Source organism: Carcharhinus amblyrhynchos, unplaced genomic scaffold, assembly GCF_965287045.1.
Source record: "Carcharhinus amblyrhynchos unplaced genomic scaffold, sCarAmb.v2.hapA scaffold_48, whole genome shotgun sequence".
In the NCBI taxonomy this organism is placed as follows: Eukaryota; Metazoa; Chordata; class Chondrichthyes; order Carcharhiniformes; family Carcharhinidae; genus Carcharhinus; species Carcharhinus amblyrhynchos.
The window spans coordinates 1,540,327-1,563,712 of NW_027649789.1; the positions used below are offsets into that span (position 1 = coordinate 1,540,327).

At 42.3% G+C, this 23,386-nt stretch overlaps 1 protein-coding gene across 1 annotated transcript; it reads right to left on the reverse strand.

The window, feature by feature from the left end:
* Nucleotides 1-6,793: 6,793 nt before the first annotated feature.
* On the reverse strand, nucleotides 6,794-18,128 carry LOC145337412 (putative G-protein coupled receptor 139). The gene is made up of 2 exons (XM_080182187.1): nucleotides 18,068-18,128; nucleotides 6,794-7,719 (listed from the first exon to the last, which is right to left on the reverse strand). Exons 1-2 carry the CDS (start codon nucleotides 18,126-18,128, stop codon nucleotides 6,794-6,796), a joined length of 987 nt encoding a protein of 328 aa, XP_080038313.1.
* Nucleotides 18,129-23,386: the final 5,258 nt, after the last annotated feature.

Consider the following 23,386-nt stretch of genomic DNA (forward strand, 5'->3'; position numbering starts at 1 on the left):
ACGCCCCCAAACTAGGCGCATTTACAACTGCAGCAGGCAGGGCATTCCAATCCCTCACCACCCTCTGGGTAAAGAACCTACCCCTGACATCCGTCCTATAACTACCACCCCTTAATTTAAAGCTATGCCCCCTCGTGCTAGTTTTCTCCATCCGAGGAAAAAGGCTATCACTGTCCACCCTATCTAAACCTCTAATCATCTTATATGTTTCAATAAGATCCCCTCTTAGCCGCCTTCTTTCTAACGAAAACAACCTCAAATCCCTCAGTCTCTCCTCCGGGATGGACATCGCGTGATCAAGCACCGCAATTCCTCGTGCAAAATATAATTCAAACATTCACCGATCTTTACATGTTGTTGTAGTGTTTTTGTCCTGCAGTTTCCATTGTGTACGATGATGAGTTGAGAATCTCCAGTTTACACGAATCATCTGCATCAAAAAGGAAATTCCCGAAATGTGTTTGACCTCCAAACTCCTGACATTCTCAAGGAGTTTGGGAATAGGCAGTAAAAACATGGTCATTGTTGCGAGTCAAATGTACGCCAACATAACAGCTAAATTAATGCAATCAAATTCATTGAGAAGCACAACAGAAAGAATATTGAGTGTCTCTGTGCCCCGAGTTTAATTTTAGAAGATTAAGATCTGTTCTTATTGTGACTATTTAATTGTTGTGTAACTCTATTGTTAAGATTTCCAGGCTAAGGTACAGGTTGCAGTTGCAGAACATGGGAGCTGCTGATCGCCAGAGAGATCAATAACACCTTCCTGCGGTGAAGGAGCAAAAGCTCAGGTTTTAGCTCAAAAGCTCAGAATTACCCTGTTCTATTAATTAGGAACAACTTTCCACGTGTAATATCAGCCGAGACACCAACAATGAGCGGCTTATGAGAAAGGCTGTGGGAAAGGAATGATCTTTAAAGGACAAACTTAGTTTACGATGTTACAGTAAAGGATCAACAACTAAGATGAATCGATTAAAATGTTACAATAATGGACTGGAATCTGGGAATAATCGATTAGACTGTAACGACAGTGGATCAGAATCTGACAGCAATGGCTAGAAGCCTGATATCGATGGACTTTATCCTTGTGGTTTGATGTTATTACTGCAGGCGATTTTTGGATAACATTTGCTGATCGGATCGATGTCAAACTGAAGTTTATACAATATTTTTACTATTGCATCCAGGCTATCGTAGGTGTCATTGGTAAGTTTCTGTGTCCAACTGTTCATTGTATAATTTGTGTTCTACTTTATCATCAAACCTGTTGTGTTTTTTTTCATGGAAACATCCACTCCGGTGCAGTTACAGATGTCCAAAATTCATATCAGCAAAAAATGTTGCTGGAATTCAAACTCCCTAGATTCCCCTTGGCCCTACATTGGTCACCAATCAGACAACACTCCCATTTTAATGATGCCATTCTTAGGGTTCATTATTGGTCCTTCATTGGAGTTTCATCATTTCTCCCACAAAAAAGTCCATCCAATTGAATCCTGGAATTATTTCTCCCACTCCCCCCGGGAAGTCTATTTTCTGTGCTATAACACCCAAATCCAACGGGAAAAAAACAATCCTTGGCATATGGCCATCCACATCAGCTTTGACTAACAGAGGCTCACATGCTGGATCGGGGTCCAATCAATTATATTCCAAAACATACACAGAGATGGAGAGGGGGGCGCCAATGTTGGAAGGGCGCTAGCTTTCGGCCATCAGGTAATGCAGCAAGATATCTTTCGGGATGGAAAATCATTACGTGTCGTGGGCATTGAACAAATCAACTGAGGGGAACCAAACAGTTTGCCTTTATGGGCAGGGTTCATCCCCGGGTGTTCCGAGCAATACATTGATGTGAGATGCACAAGTCCACTTACCGGGTTTGTTTCTGAATCAATTGTACAGAACATTGCAGTGTCATTGATTGTTGTCTGAATGTGATATCTGTCAGCCATTCCAGCAGCTTTGAGCAAGTTTCCGTTGGAATATGTGTTGTGCTTGTTCAGTCTTTAGTTGTTGAACTAAATTGTGTTCAGGAAGATACATCTCCCCTGCCGTTATTTGCCTGGATTGATTGCCTATTTACGGTTGAGGGGAATGCCGTCAGTTCAGTTAAAGGAAAGTTTGTGTCTGTGCGGTGAATCGATGGATAGGGCTTCATCCTTGTGGTTTGATGTTATTACAGCAGGCGATTCTTGGATAACATTTGAATATTTGTCTGCCGCTTTTGTTCTGGCTTGAACTTCTGTATACAACCAGGGAGGGCAATTCATCTGATGATTGAAACTTGGCCAGTGTGTGATGAATGCAGACAAAGTGATTCTGTTTGGGAAGTATGACCAAGACATTGCTTTGAAAATTCCAAGGTTAATGGCTGAAATGTGCTCACTGGCTTTTGCCAGAACACTTTTCTGATCAACGCCAAACCCAATATCAGAGAAAGGTACCTCAACCCGAAGAAGGAAGCAGCTACAGCTCTGTTCCAACTCCTTACAGTGGCTCTGAAGCCTGAGACAACGGTGCTCCAAGTGTGTGAAAATTAGACATTTTTATTGAGCTGCTGTGGATCAGTAACTGTCTGAGTGAAAGCGGACATTTATTTTGAAAAATTGGTGGGGGGGGGAGAGGTGGAATTCTGCTCACGGGACGTTAGCGATGTCCCTGCGATATCCACACTGAGGATAATGTTCTGGGCACTTGCCTTCAAATTCAAACTTGGTATTTGGTGCAATTTGAATTTGGGGGAAAAAATCTGGAATTTGAAGTCTCGGAATGGGTCTTTTATGTTTCATGTTGATAAACATAAAACCATTGCCGACTTTTGCAAAAATGCCTCTGGTGTTCTAACACCTGAACTGGTCTTGCTGTCATGTGATTCCAGACCAACACCAATGCTGTTGACTCTTAACTGATCTCTGAAATTTCTCTGTCTGGCTGTTAGAGATGGACAATTTATTTTGTTCCAGCTGTCGATGTCCCCATTTCATGAACACATTTTTAATAAAAGCTTGTAGTTTTTTGGGAGTATACTAAGGACAGGGCTAGGATTGCTGAATGGTCTTCCAGTCGTCAGGTGAAATAGGGGAATTTTGTCAGGTGATTAGATGATCTGTCCCAACAGATGATCGGGTACACTGTCTCTGTCCAAGAACGGACCGTGGTCAGCAGCACTGTTGGATTGTGTTCAGCTGCCTTTGGTGGTGAGGCAGGAAGGGGTGAATGCAGGGGAGGACGTAACGATTGAGTGTTGGTCTGGTCAGACATCGGAGTTTGGATTTTGACGGTATAGCCAGTCTATATATTGTTGAAATTACTGTTTGGTCGCTGAATGGGTTGGATGATTCATGCTGTTTGGGTGGGAAGTCTAATGCTGCTTAATTGGATTCAGAGTAGCTGCATTGTGAAGGAGTCTGGTTGCAGGAGGTCGGTGGAATCTTTGTTGAGCGTCAGTTTGGTCGGCTGATGCGATGTGGAGCAGTGTGGTCAGATCTGTAATAATCGATAAAGTTGGGGGATAATGAAATGTGACAATTTGATAGTGGTGTTGTGTTATGGCGGGGTTATAAACAGATCAGATAGGGTACATTGACTGCTCTGCTTTGTGGTGCCATTATCTGCAGCAAAAACGGGAGGGAACTTTTGGTAAAATTGGGCCCGATATTTTTTTGCAACATTGAACACCTGCAGAAGAAATTGGATGAGTGACAGGAAACAGGGAGAGAAAAGCTATTTTTTTTGCACTGAAGGAAGGTGTGCTCTGGGCTTGTGCAGGAGTATGTACAACGACCCCAGTATTTCGTGATCTACATTAGGGGAACCTAACATCAAGGTGTCAAAATATAATTTCAGAATGTGCCTGTGATTTTTTAACAAGTGTTTTTTACAAGCGTTGGCAAATCGGATTTTTGTCAGAAGAACAATGCTTTAGCCGCAATTCAAATAACCAAGGTATCACACATAAGGCAGGTATTGGAGTGATAGTGCCGAGAGAATTCAAGATGATTTAATCCAACAATGAAGAATATTAGTTAAAGAGATAAATGGGCAGAATTTGTAGTATTTCTTTTGTAGAAGAGGAATAGGAGCAGATGTTTCTTTGAAGTGTTCGTTATCATGAGGGGCTTTGGAAAGTGAAGGTGAGGACAACATTTTCATATTGGTCACAGAAGCGAGCAGAGAGGGCACATGTTTGGGAAGCTTGACAGAAACACCAGATGTGACATGAGGCAAATGTAATGATGCAGTGTGTTGTCCATATGCAGAATGCACTGCCTGAGTGGATGGTCATTTCCAATCAATAATGGGTTTGAAATGGGAATTGGGTGATGAGCAGTTTTGTTTAAATAAATAAAAGAGCACGGACGGGGAGTGAATCTCAGGAATTTTACTTACAGATTTTCAGTACAGACACGGGGACAAATACCATCCTTCTGAACAGGGACTACTGCATGTTCCGCATTTCATAGTTGGTAAGAAGCTTTTCTTTCCTCAAACTATGGTGATTCTTTGGAACTCTCTTCCTGAGGGAGTTTTAATTTAAGTTTCACTTCGGTGGTAGATAAACATGTAACCAGTCTCATTTTCAGCTTTTTGTGGCCCTTGCATGAAGTACATTTGATATTATGATCAGATCAGCCATGATGGTTGTATTGACAGGGGAGACATGGCCAGGCTGACAAGCCTATTCATTTTCAGATCTCATTTATTCATCTGCTCCAATTATATTATCATTACAGTATTTGTATATGCTTGTTGTCCAGAAATGAACAGAATTCATTCATCCACCTTTCTTGTTAGCTGGTGAAGGACAAAGGGCAGAAGAAAATTGATGATCTGATCCTGGACACTGGTTTGCCCCCCCCACCCCCTCCACTGTCCCCATTCCCCCCCACCCCCGCCCCTTGGCTGTTAAAGCTGTGTTTGACATGCATCACTTAATAAATGCTGGGTAACTGACATTCTTTGTTTTGAAATGATTTTATTTGAGAGGTATGTGATTAGTAAGTGAATAGAAGTTTGAGTTTCAGTGTCTGAGTCAGAGTGACAGAAATGCTCGGGCACTGATACCCTACACCACCCTGAACCCATGCAGAGAGAGTTTAAATTTCAATATTGAATGTCACCATCTCAGACTGCACTGTGAGACCTACAGCTCAGCAAGTGAAAAAAATTATGTGGGAAATACATTTCAGAAGGATAGAAACATCAAAACCTTACAATATAACATCTATTTGAGAAAAAAGGCCGGCATTCCTCCAGTACTGTTGACTGAGTGATGGGTATTTTGCAAAATTCACGTGTGAATCTTCTCCTCCATTCCTCCCTTTCCCTTTGTAATGAAGACGGTGAGATATTCCAGTTCACTGAAGAACATGGGCTGCTACCTGAACTACATTGTGTCAGTGGACTCAGACTAAATACAGATGAACATCTATTTGACTATAAAACTTATTATAATGTCAGGAAGTGTTGGAGGGATCAGGATGAATGCAAGTCCTTATTATAATATGCAAAGCGGGGCAATTTCAGCCAGAGAAGCACCTTCATATGGTTACTGTTCGTTATAACGTTGACAAGTTGGATCTGACTCGAATCCGTATTGGAAATGTCTGATTATATCAGAAAACATTGACACGGAGACTCTCAATTAGCCAGATGGTGGTCCCAAATCTGACTGCAACCCCCCCACTGATGCTTCCCGACCCGTTGTTCTCCTCAGGCAGTTAACCGGACCTGGGGAATCGTCCCCTATATCATCAATCAATGATAATTATGGGGCAATTATCCAGCCGTTCACACTGGTGGAGTTCTCCGGTACTGCCAGCAGCACACAGCCGGATCCGGGTTTCCAGCCATTATAACATGACACCAATGGGAATTCCCATTAACAGTTGCAGGACCAGATAATCACCACTAGAATACAACCTGCCACCAGCTGGGAGGCCAGAGAGTCTGGCACGTCGTGTCTGATTAATTGAATATCAACCTCCAATTTCCTTCCATTTCCATTGCTCCTTCATCTAACACGTGAGCTGCAGTGGCACATCATTTTATTATTTTTTTCTGCTCCTATTACATTATTAAAGCCACTCTTGTAACGGGGAATGATATGTTCCTTGAAACGAAACTTGGTCTGCCTCACTCAAGAACAGTGTTTTTTTTCCCAGAGAGGTTTCTGTAATTTCTAATCTTGTGTGATTATTAACACTTTCATTGTCACTGTGGTATGTCACCTTACTCCCTTTCACTGAAAGTTGTTCGCATTCATTGCCATCTCATTGTTGGGGCCACACGCTGGCACCATGGAGCATACATTTGCCAGAGTGCAGGTCACGAAGCATCACCACAAACTCCATGGTTCACAAATGACTTCATATATCAGGCAACTCTAGCCCTCACTTTATTGCTTCAGTGCCTCACCGGGCTACAAACACATGGTTTCTTTTTGACTTATCAATTAACTCAATTACAAAGACTGACACTAATTTGTTTACGGTACCATCAGTTGTAAAGGATGTGTGTATAGTGAACTTTGAAAGGCCTAAAGCTGCATTTCATCCCCACAGATGTCCCACAGGTTGGACAAACACCATTGGTTTTCCCAACTGTCAAAGCACTGCATGATCAATAGGTTTCAATGTGGCGACTGAAATACTTTGAACGTGTGATTGACCATTAAGTTGGCAGATCAGGCCTTCATGCTGCATGGTTTGTATAGTGACAAGAAGAAGCTTGAAGCTTGGTAAAAGTAATCATAGTAACCATATGAAAATGCTCATCCACTGAGTCAACTATCAGTCATCAGGGGGAATTTCCCCAATTGGATGAGTCTCTGTGTAATTGTTTTGAGAGGATATGTCAACATCAAAATGAATTGTTCCCTAAACTTGCTAAGAGTGGCCACATAAATAAATGTGTTTGTGCAGCAATTTAAATTGAGCATTGGGCCTCCGACAGCTTGTAATATATAGGCAGAGTCATTGATGGAAAATAAACCTACTACCTTAACATATATGAATTGTACAACATTGACTGACCACAGTAGAATGAACATTCCGGATATAGTGAAGAGTAAAATCATTGACTTTCTTCTGCTCTCCATCTCTGGATCAATGTTATTTCCATCCTTATGGGGAACGACGAGTCTTTTACGGACTCTACTAGTTATCAAAATATGTCTGAATGTCAGAGCATTAATCAATAGAATTAAACCAAATGGGAGCAATGGAGTCACAACCTTATCAAACCATTGGAATCCGACCCATATGGGATCAGTAAATGTGCTTACCTTTGTTTCACAGCCCCACGGTACATTTTTAAATATGAACATAGGGTCCTTTGTAAAGTAGAAGGGAATATTTTTTAAACGGAGCAGAACACCAGTTGTTACAAGAATCACTGTTGCAGTTTTCCCAGTGCAATATTTCATTTTCAACGTCTGACAACGAATGGCCACAAATCGATCAAGCGAAAATGTCACGGTGAACCAGACTGAACAATCTGTGGCTGCACCCATTAGGACAGATTTGAAACTACACACAGGCGTGATATACAGGAAACTAACAGGAAAATAATAGTCATTGATGGTGGTAAGTATAACCACAATGATAATGACCAGTAGATCCGCTGTTGCCATTGCGAGCAGGTAGCGAGTTGTGCAGATGGAGAGGCCACATTTATCCCGGGACAGGACCAGAATGCCCAGTAAATTAACTGTAAGACAGAGACGGTGGAAAAGCAGAATCAGTATTACTGCTGATGCATTCTACTTTTCTGGTTCAGGCACTAAGAGAAGTGGCTTTGCACTAAACGTTTTGTGGATTTGATCTCAGTCAGAAATTATTGTTTGAAAATCTCTACCCTGGCTTCATCCACCTACCTCAATTCCACACCAGATAAAGGGTTAATACAGTCAGAGATCAGGCTTACAGGGGGAGGGTGGTTGATATTTCAAATGTTTTGATGAGTTTGGAGTTTGATTTAATATTTTTGACAGAGTTAACAGATGACAAGTCACGTTTCGATATCGGACACCAAGGATTGGCATCAGTTGATCCGAACATCCCTCCAAATAAACATCTTAGATTGACACCCACGTTGACTGAATGCTTAGCATTTGTAACAAATGGGGGATTGTCACATTCTCGAAGAATTATCACGCACGTTCTGTGGCCAGATCATTTACCAGGATAGCAAAGATAAGGAAGTACGAGATGCACACACAGGCACGAACACTGCTGAGACATTCTACTCAGGAATAAAGCCTTGTTCATCCCCTCCCATGGCACACAATGCCCATGAATAGACCGTCCTCAGAGTGTCCATTTAACCCAAATATCAGGCGCACAACCAGAAGGTGGCACTTGTCCCATGACGGCTTCTGTTTCAGTATTGGACACATAGATGTTGGGGTTCGGCTAGATATATATAGGAAGATATTGTGGCATCACAAGGAATGTTCACCTTTCAGGATCAGGTCTACATGCAAATTTCTCCCAGGATCAATCATTCCACCCTCACGCTGAGGGACAGTGCATTCTCAGAATTAGGATAATACTGAGGATCACATGTTTCAACAAATTGATGGTCAGACCTCCTTCACAATCATCCTCCTCCCTCTCCGCACCTTTAGCAATGAAAAATATTACCAGGGAACAGACACCCTGAGTTGGAAATAGTGCCTCCTGCTGGATGAAAACTGTCATTCATATAGCAACGACAGTTAGTATTACATATTTCATTGAGGATCAACCCCTCTCACACCCATCCTCCCTCTGCACAAAACACAGGTTAATACAACACACAGTAGTTCACATTCAGGATCCCACCCTGTCCTGAACAGGTAAATTCATCAAAATTAGCCACGCACAAGTGTGTACAGGGGGTCTGAACATAAACAGGAAATGCTGGAAAACTCTCAACAGGTCTGACAGCACCTGTGAAGAGAGGACACAGTGAACACTTCAGTATTATAAAATAGTTTGACAGGTATGATTGTCACACTGGTAGCACATCTCAATATATTTGGAACGCTCAGCTCATACTGTTCAGGAGCTCCTCAGGATTAGATCCTTTTCCTACATTAACAATGTCAGTATCGGAGAGCCCTCCACTTTCAGAATTGTCCCCTAATAACATGAAGATGTCCCTCGATGAAAAAAGACACACAATTCTCTGGGGTTGGATCAGCTCACTGTCAACAGTGAATGAAAGGCTATTCCAACACACTGCCAGCCAAACTGTGAACAGATCCCCACATCCGGTATTGGACCCCAACCCCGGGTGCAAACTTCACTTTTTCTTTGCGTGCTATAAATGCAGGCATGTCTTTCAGACTGCCTGAGGAAACAGGAGGAAACCCACACAGACACAGCGGAAACGTGCAGATCCCACACAGACACTGATCCAAGCCGGGAACTGAAGCCGGGTCCCTGGCACTGTGAGGCAGCAGTGCTAACCCACTGTGCCACTATATATATAAAACAAAATGTCATTCCCTAACCCAGAATCCACCCCGGGCCACGGTGGTGTGAGTGCTGAAACCGAACCACCAGAAAAGCAGCAGGCCTGCTATTCTGCACTTGTATATTTGTATGGCGCATTCCCGTGTGCACACATGGGGATAACGGAATCTGCGAACAACAAAGCGGAAAATGCTGGAAGACGGCAGGTCTGAGAGCATCTGTAGCAGGAATATAAAGGCAACGATTCTCCACAGACGTTTTTTTCCCCAATGTTTCTTGTCTTTGTCCCGTGTATAAGGTATTCATGACAGTTCTAAACGTTTATGTGTTTGTGTGTGTGTATATGTCATCGTGTGTGTCTGTTGTGTTTGTGTGTGCCTCTTCAGGCCGTGGACAGATGGGGCATGGAGGGGAGGCTGCATTGATGAAGAACAGTGTTAGAGTACTGGAGGGATTGTTGTCCAGGTAAATGACAGACAGAATTGGTTTGGCAGGAAATATGGAACAATGCAAGAACAATTGTACTCGTCGTTCTAGTAAACAGACAAACCACCAGATGTTCAGGAACAAATTGGAATACTGCTCAGGATTCAGCTTCAGTGACAGAATGTCAAGGCCAATGATTGAGAGCTCATACCCAGTGGAGTGCAGAACTGAAGGAACAAACAAATGGAAACACAGAATGGGGCTGGCAAACTGAATCTCAGCAAAACGGTAACACAATCTGTGCACGTACTTCTCCCAGTGTACAGGAGAATCCATTGGTGTTATGGATACATTTACAGAAATATATAAACTTCCTGAACATCACTTTTTTTTAGCTGGAATGTGTGCTTGTCATTTTGGAATGTGGAAGATGTGGAGGTAAATGGACGTGTTTACATCTCCTGTATTTGCATGGAGGATGACAAATAGAGTTATTTTTGGTTTGGATGAGGCATGTAAGTGGGACGGTTGTCGCATGATTTAAAATTTTGTATTATGTAGTAGTGTTTATGGAAGGCTGAACTTTTTACAGCATTTTAATTGCAGTCACATGATCAAGCAAATGTGGCATTTTTTTACAACGTTCAACTAAAAAAAAGAAATTGTCTGCTGCCAATTGTACCTGACAACAGGTCATAAAGTAAATTCATTCTGATTATAATGGGGCTTAGCCGAGTAATGCCATCGCTGTCCTGTTAATGCAGAAACTCAGCTAATGTTCTGGAGACCTGGCTTCCAATCCTGTCACTGCATATGTTGGAATTTCAATTCAATGAAAACAAAATCTGGAATTAATAATCTGTTTATGACCATGAAACCATTGCCGATTGCCAGAAAATAACAACATCTGGTTTACCAATGTTCTTTAGGGATGGAAGTGTTCTGTCCTTAACTGATCTGGTGTGTATGTGACTCCAATGTGGTTGAATCTCAGCTATCCTCTGGAATGGCCTAACAAGCCCCTTAGAGCAAGTGCAAGTAGGGTAGGGCGATAAACACCTGGCCAACCAGCGACACCCTTGTCCCACAAATGAATAAAAAAACGAGAATACCTCAGCCGATGGATGAATGAAGGGGATGAGCTGAAGCTAAATTGCAGATGATACAATGATATGTAAAGGGTCAGGTAGTATTGAGGAAGGAGGGGAGCTGCAGAAGGACTTGGACAGATTAGGAGAGTGGGCAAAGAAGTGGCAGATGGAAGACAATGTGTAAATAGATGTTGTGCAGTTTGGAAGGAGGAATGGAGACATAGACTATTTTATAAATGAGGAAATGCTTAGGAAATCAGAAATACAAAGGAGCTTGTGGGTCATTGTTCAGGATTCCCTTCAGGTTAGCATGTAGGTTCAGTCGTCAGTTAGGAAGGTAAATGCAATGTTCACATTTATGTCGAGAGGGATGGAATATAAGAGCAGGGTTGCACTGCTGAGGCTGGATAAGGCTCTGGTCAGACACCATTTGGCGTATTGTGAGCAGTTTTGGGCGCTGTATCTAAGGAAGGGTATGCTGGTCTCGGAAAGGGTCCAGAAGAGGTTCACAAGAATGATCCATGGAATGAAGAGCTTGTCGTATGAGGAACAGTTGAGGACTCTGGTTCGGTACTCGCTGGAGTTTAGAAAGGGGAAGGGGGGATCTTATTGAAACTTACAGAATACTGCGAGGCCTGGAGAGAGTGGACGTGGAGAGAAAGTTTCCAACTGTCAGAAAAACTAGAACCAGAGGGCACAGACTCAGGCTAAATGGACGATCCATTAAAACAGAGATGAGGAGGAATTTCTTCAGCCAGAGAGTGGTGAATCTGTGGAACTCTTTGCCGCAGAAGGCTCTGGAGGCCAGGCCATTGTGTATCTCTAAGACAGAGATAGATAGGGGTTTGATCAATAAGGGGATCAGGGGTTTGGGGGAAAAGGCAGGAGAATGGGGATGTGAAAAGTATCAGAAATGATTGAACGGCAGAGCAGACTCGATGGGCCGAGTGGCCTAATTCTGCTCCTATGTCTTATGGTCTAGACAAACATTGAATAATTCATAATAAATTGAACACTTTAGACGGCTTAATTTTGTGTGAGCATTCATCTGTTTGATAAATTTGCTGAGAGATGACATTGAAATGTGTTGCCAGTTGAATGAACTGGCCTCGTACTAGATTGAGCACAATGTGAAAAATCAGAATGTGATCAAGGCCAAGATAAGGACGGCATTGCGGGAGATTGGGAGGATCCATGTCTTGTCGTGACCAAAGGTGGATGTGGAATAAATGTCGAATCTATGTGTTGAATGTATTTTCTGGTAACACGGAATTTGTGAATGAGGAAACTTTATGATTTCCACAAATGGAAGGTGAGGAGATGAAATAAATACATTTGGATTAGATACGATCGAGGGTCTGTTTGAAAAGGAAAAGGATTATCTGGGTTCAGGAATAATGCAAAAATATCAGAACCAATGTCTGGTAGGCAGCATTGTCAGAAATTATGGGTCAGAGCTCTAGTTAATGGAAAATACAAATACACAGTCTCTCCAAGAAGCTTTAGGGAGTGCAGAGGTGCACATTTATTGGTGGGGAATTCATTGTGTTATTACGAACAGAGCTGCAGGAGTCGGAAAGATCTTTATTACATACGGTGGACATCTCGTTATGTTGAATGGAGTTTGATACATCGAGTGCTTGAAGGGGTTTGTAAGAAGGAGAACGTTGCAGAATGTCAGATACAAATTCAAGGTGAATGCATTGAAATATTTATTTCAAGCAAACTAAGTACATCATTCCAACAAATAGACCTAAGTACACAGGCATGTGAGAAGGATTAAAACAGAGAATGAACAAAGAACAAAGAGCAAAGAAAGTTACAGGGCAGGAACAGACCCTTTGGCCCTCTAAGCCTGCACCAATCATGTACCTGACTTAACTTAATCCTTCTACCCTTCAGGGGACCATTTCCCTCTATTCCCATCGTGTTAATGCATTTGTCAGGACGCCCCTTAAAATTCACGGCTGTATCCGCTTCCACTACATCCCCAGGCAAGAGTTCCAGGCACCTACACCGTCAATCTCCTTTAAACCTTGCCCCTCGCGCCTTAAACCTGTGCCCCCTAGTAATTGACTCTTCCACCCTGGGGAAAAAAGCTTCTGACTATCCACTCCCCATACCCCTGATAATCTTGTAGACTTCTATCAGGTCTCCCCTCAACCCCCTGTCGTTCCATTGAGATCAATCCAAATTTCTCCAGCCTCTCTTCATAGCGAATGCCCTCCATCCAAGGCAACATCCTGGTAAATCTTTTCTGCACCCTCTCCAAAGCCTCCACATCCTTCTGGTAGTGTGGCAACCAGAATTGAACACTGTATTCCAAGGGAGCCTAAATAATGTCCTATAAAGCTGCAATATGATTTGCCATTTTTTTTAAATTCAATGCTGCTGCTGATGAAGGCCAGCATGCCGTATGCCTTCTTAACTATCCTCTCCACCTGCTTTGCCACTTTCAGTGATCTGTGTTCTGTTCATCCAGATCCCTTTGCTCCTCAATATTCTTAAGTGTTCTTCCATTTACCAGATTTTCCCTATCTGTATTGGGCCTTCCAAAATGCACTACCTCGCATTTGTCTGGATTAAACTCCATCTGCCATCTCTCCGCCCAAGTCTCCAACTGATCTCTATCCTGCTGTATCCTCTGATCACTATCTGCAAATCCACCAAACTGTGTGTCGTAGCAAAAGTCCTAGCACTGATGCCTGAGGAACGCCACTTATCACAGCCCTCCTTTCAGAAATGTACCCTTCCACTGATACGCTCTGTCTTCTTTGACCGAGTCAGTTTTGGACCCACCTTGCCAGCTCACCTCTGATCCCATATAACTTCATCTTCTGCACCAGTCTGCCATGAGCGACCTTGTCAAAGGCCTTACTGAAGTCCATGTAGACAATATCCTCTGCCCTAATCTCAGCAATCATCTTTGTCACTTCCTCGAAAACTCGATCAAGTTTGTGAGACATGACCTCCCCTTTTAAAAAAAACCATGTTGCCTCATTCATGTGTTCACCTATTTCTGAATGGGAATAAATCCTGTTTCGAAGAATCCTCTCCAATAATTTCCCTCCCACTGATATAAGGCTCACTGGCCTGTAATTACCTGGATTATACTTGATACCCTTCTTAATCAAAGGAAAACCATTGGCTATTCTCCAGTCCTATGGGACATCCCCTGTAGCAGTGAGGATACAAGGATTTCTGTCAAGGCCCCAACAATTTCCTCCCTTGCCTCTTTCAGTATTCTGGGCTATATCCTATCAGGCCTTGGGGACTTGTCTACCTGAATGTTGCTCAGGAACCCCAATAACTCCTCTTTTTTTTGATCTCAACATGACTCAACCTATCTACCTATCTAACCCTCATTATCCACCAATTCCTTCTCTTTGGTGAATACTGACACAAAGTACTCATTTAACACATTGCACATGTTCTCTGTCTCCACGCATAGACTCCCTCCCTTGTCCTTGAATGGGTCAATTCTCTCCCTGGCCACCCTCTTGCTCTTTTTATATATGCATCACAAGCCTTGGAATTTTCCTTAATCCTGCTGTCTGATGTATCTTGCGACTCCTTTTAGCTCTCCTTACTCCTTGCTTAAGTTTTTTGTATGTCACACTTGCTTCATGTGTTCCCAGCCTCCTGGCTTTGACAAATCTTTTTTTTCCCTCTTTGACTAGGCTCACAGTAACTATCGTTATCCAAGGGTCTCAAAACCAGCCATAATTAACTTCTGTCCTTACCGGAATGTGCCGTTCCTGAATCCTTATCAACCTACACTTGAAAGTCTTCCACATGCCAGATGTTGATTTGCCCCCAATCCACAGCCTTCTGTTCCAGCCTAGTATTGTTGTAATTAGCCTTCCCCCAATTTAGCACCTTGGGGACTATACATCTTTATCCAGCAATACACTAAACCATACTGTTCCAGAGCTTCTCCCCTACTGAAACATCGACAACCTGGCCAGGGCCATTCAACACTACCAGGTCCAGTCCGACCCCTTCCTTAGTTGGACAATCTACATCCTGTATCAAGAAGCCCTCCTGGATGCTCCTTACATGTCCCGAGCACTTAGTCAGTCCCAGTCAATACAGGAGATGTTAAAATCTCCCACCACGATAAACTCTGTTACTTTTACACCTTGTCAAAATACTCACCGAATGCTGTACACCATAGCTAGCGTAGCTGCATTTCTTCTAAACAAAGGCTGCAAAGCCAACATACATATAGAGAGACACATTGACAATGGATTAACCCCAGGGTTTCACGTGAACTCTGCACAACTATAATGGAGATTGGGGCATTGTACCAAATTCATACTGAGGAATCTGCCAGAGTTTAAATTTCAATAATGGATATTATTAGGCCGGGAAGAGTTAAACTGATATTCGGAAGTGAATAAAACTAACCACGAAAAAATGTCCTCACAATATCCGAGCTGAAAATGATGGAATGGACTTAGCTGTGAGTTACTGAAAGCTGGGAATAACAAGAGTAATAACACACACACACACACTCACAGACACACACACACACACACACACACACACACAGATGGAAAAACACCAATGGAATTTTGGAACAGTTTTGAGCTCAGAATGATGGAGCTGACACAAACTTTGGGATTGTCCTTGTGGAAGGAACCATTTCAGGAACATTCATGGCTTGAAGAAAAAGCAAAATTTTCTGAGCGGGGGAACTATACAGTCAAATAAAAGAGAATGAACTCAAATATATTTAAAGTGGAAAATTGATACATTATTCAAAAACTTCCAGTTGTGGATTACATCTGAAGGTATTAAAGCAAATGAAAAGGCAGGAAGGCTACTATTAATTGTTCAGTATTAATGCATATAACAATATGAAAGGACTCATGGGGAATCAAAGTAAATCTTATATTTCAAACAGAGGATAGCACAAGCTCGAAAAATAATGAACATGATAAAACAATGTCCGTTTTAGGAAAAATAATGAAAGCAAAACACAATATCTAATAAAACATGTATAAACACAAAATATGATCAGCATTAATCAGCAAAATGTACTGCAAATGCCCACACTTCAATATATTATTTGACTGAATGTTAGAAATTAAAGATGACAGATTACAGTGCGATAGAACACAGTACTTTAAGTTTAAAGAGAAATTCTGGAAATCAGAAGACGGCATACTCATGTCTAATCTCAACAAAATTACACTTAGGGGACAAAGGAACAGTTCAGACAAAGATTAAAAAATGTCCTATGTGGGTAAAAGGATTAAATCAGATCCAAGAATAGGGAGAAGTGGTCCTGCACATGACCATCTCTGGGATCACTGTCTTTCAACATTTACAGAAAATATCTGGAATCATAAAAAATAAAGCTCATTGAGGTATCCAATTGGAACATTGAAACTGAGAATATAGAAGAGGAAACAAGCAACATAATTCCTGAAGCCATGAAGTATAAATTAATAAACCTTAGAGTGAACATTTCAATGCTAAATTAATTTCACTACAGCTAAATATTAAGTGCTGCATTTTGTCTAAAATCATTACTTTTCCTTATGGTTTCTTTAAAATAATCTGATGTGTGCAGTCCATTGGTTCAGTGGTACACTAGGTTAAAAAACCCAGAAATCGAAAAGAACACATTGGAATGCATTACCAAAAGAACAGAATTGGGATAAAAATGCAACGTGCATTGGAATTTTTTTTAGCTTATTTTCTGAATTTCGGAATGCCAGCATTGAGTTGATATTTATTTGGTGGGAGAAGTTCACATCAAAGGGAGGCATAGTTAGACATTTCAGTCTCAATAACGCTTTATATCCTCTAGAAGTAAACAATTTCCGTTGTAAGTCGAACCTGTTATTTAAACACAGAACAATGCTCAACATCTGATGTCAATTATTCCACTCTGTTTGTGAACTCATCAGGTAAAATCTGACATTGGCAGATACTCCCAGGAAGACGTGGTTACCAAGCTCAGACATCCCACTCTTTTTGGTGAACCACATTTAATACAATTCTACACTGAAAGTCTTTATAAGGGATAATCACTGTGGTCAAGCATTTAATCATGGTTCCTGTTCAATGTTCAATTCCACACACAGATAAATGATCTACGGGGTTTGGGTTTCCAATGTGTTTACTGACAGATATTTAATGATACGGTGCAGCTTCCCACAGTCATAGTTACTTTCAAAGCATTTTCATTCACTGCCATCAATTTCACATTACATGGTATTCTCCTAATTGTGACAGGTTGATATTTCAGAGAGTATATGAGTTATAAACTAGGTTTCTTATTAGTTGAAGAAACAGAATAAAGCCACAAGTCAGCCGGTATCACTGATAATGGGTTTCCTGAATGTTGTCCTTCATAGCGAGGGGGATTGAATATAAAAGTAGGGAGGTCTTGCTGCAGCTGTATAGGGCATTGGTGAAGCCGCAGCTGGAGTACTGTGTGCAGTTTTGGGCGCCGCACCTGCGCAAAGATATTTTGACCTTGGAGGGAGTGCAGAGCAGGTTTACTAGGCTGATACCGGAGTTGAGGGGGTTGAGCTATGAGGAGAGGCTGAATGAACTAGGCTTGTACTCGTTAGAGTTTAGAAGAATGAGGGGAGATCTCATTGAGACGTATAAGATGATGAATGGGATGGATAGGATAGAGGTGGAGAGACTCTTCCCGCTCAAAAAAGACAGTAGGACTAGGGGGCACAGCCTCAAGATAAAGGGGGGGGCGGTTTAGAACGGAGTTGAGGAAGAACTTCTTCACTCAAAGGGTGGTGAATCTATGGAATTCTCTGCCCGTTGAGGTGGTGGAGGCTGCCTCGCTAAATATTTTCAAGAAGCGGGTTGATGGGTTTTTGATAAGAGAGGGGATTAAGGGTTATGGGGAGAGGGCGGGAAAGTGGAACTGAGCCACGACAGATCAGCCATGATCTTATTGAATGGTGGGGCAGGCTCGAAGGGCCAGATGGCCTACTCCTGCTCCTATTTCTTATGTTCTTATGTCATCATGAAGCTTATGAGAACAAACCAGAGGCAGCTTAAAAACAGATGTTTGCACATTCAATGGTCATAGCCACTTACCAGGAACACCAACAACGGCAAGTGCTAGGTAGAATATTTTATTTAACATTCGTAGAAGCATGTTGAATGCAGTGACGTGATATTATACGCTGCAGGTATTATCTCCGTATTAAACCCAGATTGAAAAATCCAGTCATTTATATCCTTTGCTTTCACCTCTGGGATATTCAGCTAGCAAAGTCTCCCTAATTAGTGTTCTTCCATGAAAAAAAACATGTAACGTCATCCAGTTCAGAAATAGAATGCATTTATTTTTGGACTGAATTGCTGTGATCAAAAAACTGGACATTACAAACCAAATGAGTTTTCTGATAAAAAGGTAAACTGCTGTATTTTCCCAGCTGCAGTGTCTCCACATGGTTTCAGGGTATTGCTGTAGTAGTGCCTTCCTATTTGTTTATCAAAGCTGGAACTGAAATAGTCATTGCAGGATGGGAAGCAACTGTGTCCGACTCTCAGTGGGAGGGACAAAGGATACGACAAAGAACAATATAGCACAGGGCCAGGCCCTTCGGCCCTCCAAGCCTGCACCGATCATGTGTTCCTAACTAGACCATCCGTTTGTATCCCTCTATCCCCAGGATGGCCCATGTGGCCATCTAGATAAGTGTTAAATGTTCCTAATGTGTCTGCTTCATCCACCTTGCTTGGTAGTGCATTCCAGGCCCCCACTACCCTCTGTGTAAAAAACATCCCTCGTATATCTGTGTTGAACCTTGCCCCACCCCCACCTCCCTTTCCTGGAACTTGTGACCCCTTTTGTTTGTCATTTCCGACCTGGGAAAAAAAGCTTCCAACTGTTCACCCTGTCTATGTCCTTCACAATTTGATGAACTTGTGTCAGCTCATCCCTCAATCTCCGTCTTTCCAGGGAGAACAATCCTAGTTTACTCAGTCTCACCTCATAGCTAACATCCTCCGTACCAGCAACATCCTGGTAAACCGTTTCTGCTCCCTCTCCAAAGACCCCATGTTCTTCTGGTAGTGTGGCGACCAGAACTGGAAGTAATATTCCAAATGTGGCCCATCCAACGTTCTGTATAACTGCAACATCATATGCCAACTTTTATCTTCTATTCCCCTTCCAATAAAGGCAAGTAGGCCATATGCCTTCTTCACTACCTTTTCCAGCCGTGTTGCCAAGGATCTGTGGACTTGCAAACCCAGATCCCTCAGTGTATCTATACTCCTGATGGTTCTGTCATTTATTGTACAGCTCCCCCTGCATTAGATCTACCGAAATGTGTCACTTCACATTTATCAAGATTAAATTTCATCTGTCATTTCTACACCCAATTTTCCAACCTATCGAAATCCTGCTGTATTCTCTGACAATGTTCATCACTATCTGTAACTCCAGCAATCTTTGTGTCGTCTGCAAACTTACTAATCAGGCCAGCTACAGCCTCTTTTATATATACATATAATATATATCACAAACAGCAGAGGTCCCAGTACAGATCCCTGTGAAACACTACCAGTCACCGACCTCTAATCAGAAAAAGACCCCCTTCCCGCCCCCACCCCGCCCCCACTGCTCCCCTCTGTCTTCTATGGCCAAACCAGTTCTGTTTCCATCCTTCTAGTTCACCTTTGATCCCTTGAGATTAAACATTTTGCACAAGCCTGCCATGACATAGATCAGATATGGATCAGCTCTTTCCGTACCGATTGGTGCTGGAGGGCCCCTTCTCTGCCCGGCTGTGGTGGAGGAGCAGTTTGAATGAGTTTTAGGAAACCCGCCTATCCTTTGGGCTGGGAGCTCTGGATTACAACATGGGCCAACAAAATTCAGGGCCATATCTTCTAAAGGGAATTCACAGCTGGCAATATGTAGGACTTGGCCTCTATTAGTGCAGAACAGAAATCTGGCAGCAAAGTCTCCACTGTGGACAATACTCAGGCCGTGCTGACCTGTCTGACTAGGAGTGCTGGCACGCCTCCCTTGTAAAAAGTCTGACAACACCAGGTATAAGTCCAACCAATTTATTTGATAATAAACTCACAAGCTTTCGAGGGGATACCCTCTTAGTCAGGTGAATGGAGAGTTCTGGCCTCAGACAGAGCATATAAAGCACAGACAGTTTAGAGATTACTGATTAGAATGCGAATCCTTACACCTAACCTGCTGTTCAAGACCTGAAGTGGCTGATAATGTGAGTGGAAGGAGCACTGATCACAGTTTAAAGAGATATGTATTGTCTCCAGACAGTACAGTAAGTGAGGTTTTGCAAACCCAGGCAAGTCATGGGGGTTACAGATAGTATGACATGAACCCAAGATCCCTGTTGAGACCGTCCTCATGTGTGTGGAACTTGGCTATCAGTCTCTGTTCAGCGACTCTGCGCTGTCGTGTGTTGTGAAGGCGGCCTTGGAGAATGCTTACCCGAAGGTCAGAGGCTGAATGCCCGTGACCACTGAAGTGTTCACCAACAGGAAGGGAATAATCTTGCCTGGTGATTGTCGAGCGATGTTCATTCATCCATTGTCGTAGCGTCTGCATGGTCTCCCCAATGTACCATGCTTCGGGACATCCTTTCTTGCAACGTATCAGGTAGACAATGTTGGCCGAGTTGCAAGAGTATTTATCGTGTACCTGGTGGATGGTATTCTCACGTGTGATGATGGTATCCATGTTGATGACCTGGCATGTCTTGCAGAGGTTGCTGTGGCAGGGTTGTGTGGTATTGTGGTCACTGTTCTCCTGAAGGCTGGGTAGTTTGCTGCGAACAATGGTCTGTTTGAGGTTGCGTGGTTGTCTGAAAGCAAGAAGTGGGGGTGTGGGGATAGCCCTGGCGAGATGTTCGTCTTCATCAATGATATGTTGATGACTCTGGAGAAGATGTCGTAGCTTCTCCGCTCTGGGGAAGTACTGGACGACGAAGGGTACTCTGTCCACTGTGTCCCGTGTTTGCCTTCTGAGGAGATCGGTGCGGTTTTTCGCTGTGGCGCATCGGAACTGTCGATCTATGAGTCGAGCGCCATATCCTGTTCTTTCAGGGTCTGGAGGTGTCTGTCACGATCCTTCTCATCTGAGCAAATCCTGTGTATACGGAGGGCTTGTCCATAGGGAATGGCTTCTTTAACATGTTTAGGGTGGAAACTGGAGAAGTGGAGCATTGTGAGATTGTCTGTGGGCTTGCGGTACAGTGAGGTGCTGAGGTGACCGTCCTTGATGGAGATGCGTGTGTCCAAGAATGCAACTGATTCTGGGGAATAGTCCATGGTGAGTCTGATGGTGGGGTGGAACTTGTTGATATCATCATATAGTTGTTTCAGTGATTATTCACCATGAGGCCAAAGGAAGAAAATGTCATCGATGTATCTAGTGTATAGCATTGGTTGAAGATTCTGTGCAGTGAAGAAGTCTTGTTCGAACCTGTGCATGAAGATGTTGGCATATTGAGGTGCAAATTTGGTCCCCATGGCTGTTCCATGTGTCTGGATGAAAAACTGGTTGTTGAAGGTGAAGACATTGTTGTTGCACTATCTGTAACCCCCGTGACTTGCCTGGGTTTGCAAAACCTCACTTACTGAAATACACATCTCTTTAACCTGTGATCAGTGCTCCTTCCACTCACATTGTCAGCCACTTCAGGTCTTGAACAGCAGGTTAGGTGTAAGGATTCGCATTCTAATCAGTAATCTCTAAACTGTCTGTGCTTTATATGCTCTGTCTGAGGCCAGAACTCTCCATTCACCTGACTAAGAGGGTGTCCCCTCGAAAGTTTGTGAGTTTACTATCAAATAAATCGGTTGGACTAAAACCTGGCGTTGTCAGACTTTTTACTGTGTTTACCCCAGTCCAACGCCGGCCTACCCACATCATGACGCCTTCCTTGGACAGTGAGCTTCGAACACCTCCATGCTACCTTGCAATCTGAAGAGTGATAGGGATATGACTACCTGATGGTGCCCTCTCTGCTCCTGGAGTAACAGAATAGAATAGAATAGAATAATAGAATCCCACAATAGAATAGAAGCCTGGATACGGAGATTAATGGATCAACAATATCAATAAATTACATTTACACAGATAGAATTGTAGCAAATTGGAGTGAAAATCTAGCGATTGAAAACAAATATATTTCAACGATAAAGTTCAGTATTTCCTATCCCTGGTGTCTGAACCCAATGAAGTAATAATGTCTGAATTTTGAACTTTGGACCCTTTGAAAGTCTATGGTCCAATCATAAATACATTACACAGTTGGTAATAAAAAGAGAGAGAAAAATAAAAAAACAAGCAATAAATGTAGGCTATTTCTCCGTGTGTCAAAATGAGCAGGGAGAATGTAATCACTATCAACAGGCACACAAAATGAACATCCTTCTCAAAATGTATCAGTGACTAATCAGAATAATTCAATTGAAATGAAATGCCATTTAACTCAGATCCAGCTCTAAATAAAAGTACAATGTGTTAATGGTTTGTGCTGATCAGGGTGAAGGTTTTGTTTATGACCCTGATGTGTAGTTAACCTTTACCCAGGGTGTCTTCGAGAATTTGCTCTAAGCTCTACACTAATTTATCAGGACTCTCTGGAACCAGAATCAAGAACCACAGCACAAGGTAAGAACCAATAACATACTAACAACTATTACAGTGATTTAAGAAAGGAAACACGAGCCTTTGTAGCATTTTATAGAGTGGTCCAGTAGATTAATTGAATGGTTAACAGCACTGAAGAACGTCAGCCAGTTTGATCAATCGCGCCCAAAACCTTCTATCCCAAATATCCTGCCTTGCTTGTCGCCCTATTTCCTTCAAATTGATTTAATTTCTTTGGAAGAGATCGGAGAAATTGAGACAAAGATTTTCATTTTTCCAACAACAGTTATAGTTTCTCTGTACTTTGTCTACATCGCTCAGTACTTGTCTGCCACCTACAGAAAGTGTAGGCAACAGACAAGAATAATAACAAGATATTGAAGTTAACTAGTTGTAATATCACTATTCAGAGATAAGGCTTATAAAACAGAAAATTTGCATGTAACTAAATAGGGACCATGTATAGGACATTCGGTCATCACTCTGCTGTTAGTTGGTTAAAAAAATCATGGAGGGAGCTGCACATAGTCAAGGCTGTATAAATGAGGTAACATGATAGAAACCTGATACCGAGATAAATTGAACCAAGTTGCAAATACACTCCGTTTACTGAGATAAAATTGTAGCAAAATAGTATTAAAGATCAAATGGTTGAAAACAAAGTTTTTTTTAACACATATTTCAACACATTTCTTACATGATGATGTCTGAACCCAATAAAGGAACAATACTCTTTGCACATTGCTCTCTCTGGATGTTTATAGTCA